Source organism: Berghia stephanieae, unplaced genomic scaffold, assembly GCF_034508935.2.
Source record: "Berghia stephanieae isolate SIO BIC M18660-M18661 unplaced genomic scaffold, UCSD_Bste_1.3 scaffold761, whole genome shotgun sequence".
NCBI lineage: Eukaryota > Metazoa > Mollusca > Gastropoda > Nudibranchia > Aeolidiidae > Berghia > Berghia stephanieae.
Window position 1 is genome coordinate 7,704 of NW_027629299.1, and position 4,560 is coordinate 12,263.

The following is a 4,560-nucleotide window of genomic DNA, read 5'->3' on the forward strand; positions in this document are numbered from 1 at the left end:
CTAATACAAAAATATATTTTTTATCACTCAATCATAATAGCAGTAAAGTTCTTGCGATACATAATCTTTAGCAAAACATGCCCTACCCAACACACTGTTCATTTTCTTTGAATTTTATGATGTACAAAAGAAATTTGAATTAGAAAAATGCTGGTTGTATCGTAACGAATGTGACGATTTTCCTGTAGTTGGTAAGGAGAGGTTAAACTTGAAGACACTAAACCCTGGACATCCATACATGCATTACAGTCGACAATCTATTTCCATCGTTTCTTATCAGTTCAAGAAAACAACATATTGAATACATGCAGCATCACACATGTGTAGAATCACAAGGTCTCCACGAAGACGATACAGTATTCAATTTAATATTTAATAAGACCCGCGCACTTGTGCAGATAGACTGAAACTGAAAACATCTGGATTAACAATAAATATCATTCGATCCGAGGTATAATGTAATTTTCACAAGTCCCAGGTTTGAGAGTGTTTGTCTAGATGAGGATAATTTTATTTGATCGATATTTGAAGGACGACTTTTCTGGCCTAAATTTTAAATAGCTACCTGCATTATTATTTTTTTTCAAAGTATGATTGTAGTTAGGTGACGTGTGCATATAAGTAGATCTGATAGCTGAACGCAATAGCCTTCAATAGTCCTGACGTCACTTCCCTCGTAATGACGCATAGTAACTTAGCAACTGGTTCTAAACCATCGGAACAATGGCGGATGTCCTTATGAAATACTTCTCCGACGAGCATAAAAGTGTATCCAGAGGAAATAGAACATTATACATAGATCATGTTTTGACTTTTTTACATTCTGATAACACGGCACGTGAAAACGGTCTCGCCAGCATGAAGAATAAAAAGTACCGATTTTCTTTGTTTAGAACCAAGCTGATCGTTGCTGGGCAACGTGACATCATACTATTGAATCCTATTATGGGCTTGATTTAACATTGTTGTAATGTCCAAAAAGTTGTTTTGAGAATATATGGCTTATCAAACCTGATAATATGCGTACGTCGTAGTTAGGTCAACCAAATTTCTTTGCATTATACATTATAGATAGAATGAAGTTGACGTCAATCGGGTCTTTGTTATTGTTTTTTTTTTTTGTTGTTTTTTTTGCCATCCAAGTTTATGAGTAATTCTCACTTAACGGTATTATTATCCAGACTATAAAAGTTCATAGTTACAGAGAGCTTTGTGCGTTGGTCAGTTATACTTCCTGGTGGCAATGTGAATCCTTTGCCAAACTCATACTATCTATATTATTTTCACTAAGATATTTTTAGAACTCTCAGAATTGAAAGAAAAAGACTGTCTTTTGTCATAAATTATTGGTTGACCCGATAGGCGCTGACGAGAATCTGATAGTTTATTTGTGACCAATCGTGTCAAGACGGTATTATGTCGGAATGAACCCCAGATTTGAAATAAAAAAAAGATAATTCCTTCGTTGACAGGTGTGGGTTTTGTTTCGTAATGTAACCCACAAATAAATTATTAATAAATGTATAAATAAATAAATAACGAAACAATAACAAACAAACGAACTAACAAAAATCCAACAACAACAAAAAAAAAAAGAAACTAACAAAACAGTAACAGCATAGATAAAAGAATACAACCCCCCCCCCCCCCCCCCCAAAAAAAAAAAAAAAAAACAAAAAAAAAAAACCAAACAAACTTACCTATTTCTGGCAATTTGCATTGTTTCAACATCCTTTTTAAAAAATGAATTGCAGTTACTTGAGACATTTTCCAATCATTTATTGAAACATTTTCTTCCGCCAGAGATTTACTGAAAATTATCGAAAGTAGTAGACGAATTTCTGGAGCAATCGCCTTAAAAAAAAAAAAAGGAAGTATCTAAGTGTAACAATATTATGTTCATAATTTTATCAACATATAAATCAACATCATCCAAATGATAAATTCCATTTAGAAGACATATCAGAAACATTTTTATCAAGGAAAACGCTTGAGAAATATTCATCCAAGACATTTGCTGTTTCACTAACAACGCCAAAACCACATTATCTCATTCGTCTGTAGTGTTTCATTCATCATGTCTTGTTGATAAAGGAGAAACCCTGTTTTCGTATATTTAATTGAAGCTACATATACACTATCATAATTTGTCGTAGTTTCAAATTAATTTCGGAATAAAAAAATAATTAGAAGAACACTTCTGAGAAAATGGTCGACCTGATACGAACGATAAACTATAGGGGAAAATTATATTTTAAAGTTTTACTTGAAATAATGGTGCATGCCTTTCATAGAGGAATTATAGGACCTCAGTGGTTTAATGGACATTCACTACCTGGGGTCATGTCCACTCCTCCCATCCTAACAGTGGGTTGGATCTAATACGCTTCAACAATAACAATAACAACGTCACTTCCCTCGTAATGACGCATGGTAACTTAGTAACTGGCTCTTAACTATCGGAACAGTGGCGGACGCCCTTATGAAATATTTCTCCGACGAGCATAAAAGCGTATCCAGAGAAAAAAAAAAACATTATAAATCTGATCATGTTTTGAATTTTACACATTCTGATTAAAAGACATATGAAAAGTTCTAGCCAGCATGAAGAATAATAAGTACCGATTTTCTTTGTTTAGAACCACGATGGCCGCTGTTGCTGGGCGACATGATATCAGACTACTGAATCCAATTTCTATCACAAGGAATGTACGAGTGACTTGCGACGCAATTAACTTGCAAGTGGTCAAAGGTGGGAGTGTGTGTGGAGAAAGGGAATTTTCAAAATGTTAATTAAGGACTGAAATTTCAAAAACAACTGAAAATAATTTTCATTTCTTAATCCCCCCCCCCCCCCCCCACCCTCCCATTTTATCTACTAAAAACAACAGATGCCATCATCCACTTCATTGATATGTGTTCTGTTGGCTGTAATCGCCATGGTGACTGCAAATGGAAGTGACGTTGTTCAACGACGCTTTATCAGCAGTAGCAACAACAACAACAATAACAACAATAACAATAACAACAACAATAACAACAACATCAATAACAATGTTGGAATTAGCAGCAGCACCAGCAGCAGCAGCAGCAGTAGCAGCAACATCATTCTGAATACAATTTGCAGCGTCGATTTTCTCACAGTCCCACAAATTGTGACCATCCTTCAGAAACTGCCGTCCGATAAGATGGGCGAACTCATCAAAGCACTGGTCACCCAGTCTATCATCGTTGGATAAGAAGACAATGCACAATACGCACTTTTCGGCGCCTTTCTTCATCAGCAGCAAAAAAAGATAAACAATTAAAAATCTTTACGAGCATTTGGTTTTGAAATAAACGTATAGTAATGAAATCAAGGGGTTTTTCTTTTCTATTCAAATTTATGTTTCAAAGTTTTACTTTTAAAATTTTGTTTTAAATCCACATTGAATCAGAGTTTATAGCACTGCATTTTGTAGGGGTCTCAACAGCTAAATAGTAACCCATAGTACTAGCCTCACAAGCAAAGGGACTAGTAATGATCCCAATTGCATTCGAGATTTTTCTGAAAGCTCTCTCTCTCTCTCTCTCTCTCTCTCTCTCTCCCTCCTCTCTCTCTCTCTCTCCTCTCTCTCTCCTCTCTCTCTCTCTCTCTCTCTCTCTCTCTCTCTCTCCTCCCCCCTCCCCCCCCCCCCCCACCCTCCCACAATTGCCAACCCAGTAGTGATTATGTAGTTGCTGGGTCTGTTATATTATTTTGGCAGTGAGTACTTTGCCACAGATAACGTCCTATCCAAATATCAGGAAGCAATTTGCTATTGTCCAGTTAGCATTACAGAAACCTGGATTGATTCCTGCTCGGCTTATACTGGGTGCACACATTTGCAGGTCTGATAACCGAACACAATTATCGGCCTGATTAAACTTTGTCACAATGAACACTATTTTGGGTTTGTTTGAGAGTAGGCCGATTTTCATGACAACAATGATCTCATCACAGTAACAGTTTGGGATATCAGACCTGCAAATAAGTACACGTCGGCCTTGTAACTCTGACGGACACTAGATACTTTCTTTCTTTCTTTCTTTTTTTTTTTACTAATTACTGAACCATAATTTCAACATAGACTAGATTTTGCAGTTACATAAAATAAATAGTTATAAATAAATAAATTCCCTATATTAAAAATCTCCTTACCAACTATATGAAAATCGTCACATTCGTTACGATACAACTACAACCAAAATTTTTCTTATTCAAATTTCTTTTATAAATCATAAAATATAAAGAAAATGAACAGTGTGTTGTATAGCATGTTTTGCTAAAGAAGTTATGTATGGCTAGAATTTTACTGCTATTATGTCTGAGTGATAAAAAAAAAAAAAATTTTTGTGTTAGTTGGGTGCGGAGTTTCGGGGAAAATCATGAAGGCTAGGGCTATTGGTCAGTACTGACTCCCAGGCGCTAGCACATGCGGGTCAGTACTGACGAACAGACGCCAGTGCCTGGAGGTCAGTACTGACCAATAACCTGGTGTCTATTGGTCAGTATTGAACAACAGGTGCCACCGCCCACAG

At 36.0% G+C, this 4,560-nt stretch overlaps 1 protein-coding gene across 2 annotated transcripts; it reads left to right on the top strand.

The window, feature by feature from the left end:
- The first annotated feature begins 295 nt into the window (after window positions 1-295).
- On the top strand, window positions 296-3,355 carry LOC144962274 (uncharacterized). Of its 2 annotated transcripts, none has more exons than XM_078895182.1 (2): window positions 296-451; window positions 2,892-3,355. In XM_078895182.1, the coding sequence occupies exon 2, from the start codon at window positions 2,892-2,894 to the stop codon at window positions 3,237-3,239; it is 348 nt and encodes a 115-aa protein (XP_078751308.1). In that variant the 5' UTR covers window positions 296-451; the 3' UTR covers window positions 3,240-3,355. The 2 variants fall into 2 exon arrangements, with proteins under 2 accessions (XP_078751308.1, XP_078751309.1); XM_078895183.1 differs by having other exon boundaries at window positions 309-478.
- Window positions 3,356-4,560: the final 1,205 nt, after the last annotated feature.

Bases quoted from the DNA above. Each gene is read 5' to 3' on its own strand.
- LOC144962274 (XM_078895182.1), top strand. From the start codon at position 2,892: ATGCCATCATCCACTTCATTGATATGTGTTCTGTTGGCTGTAATCGCC.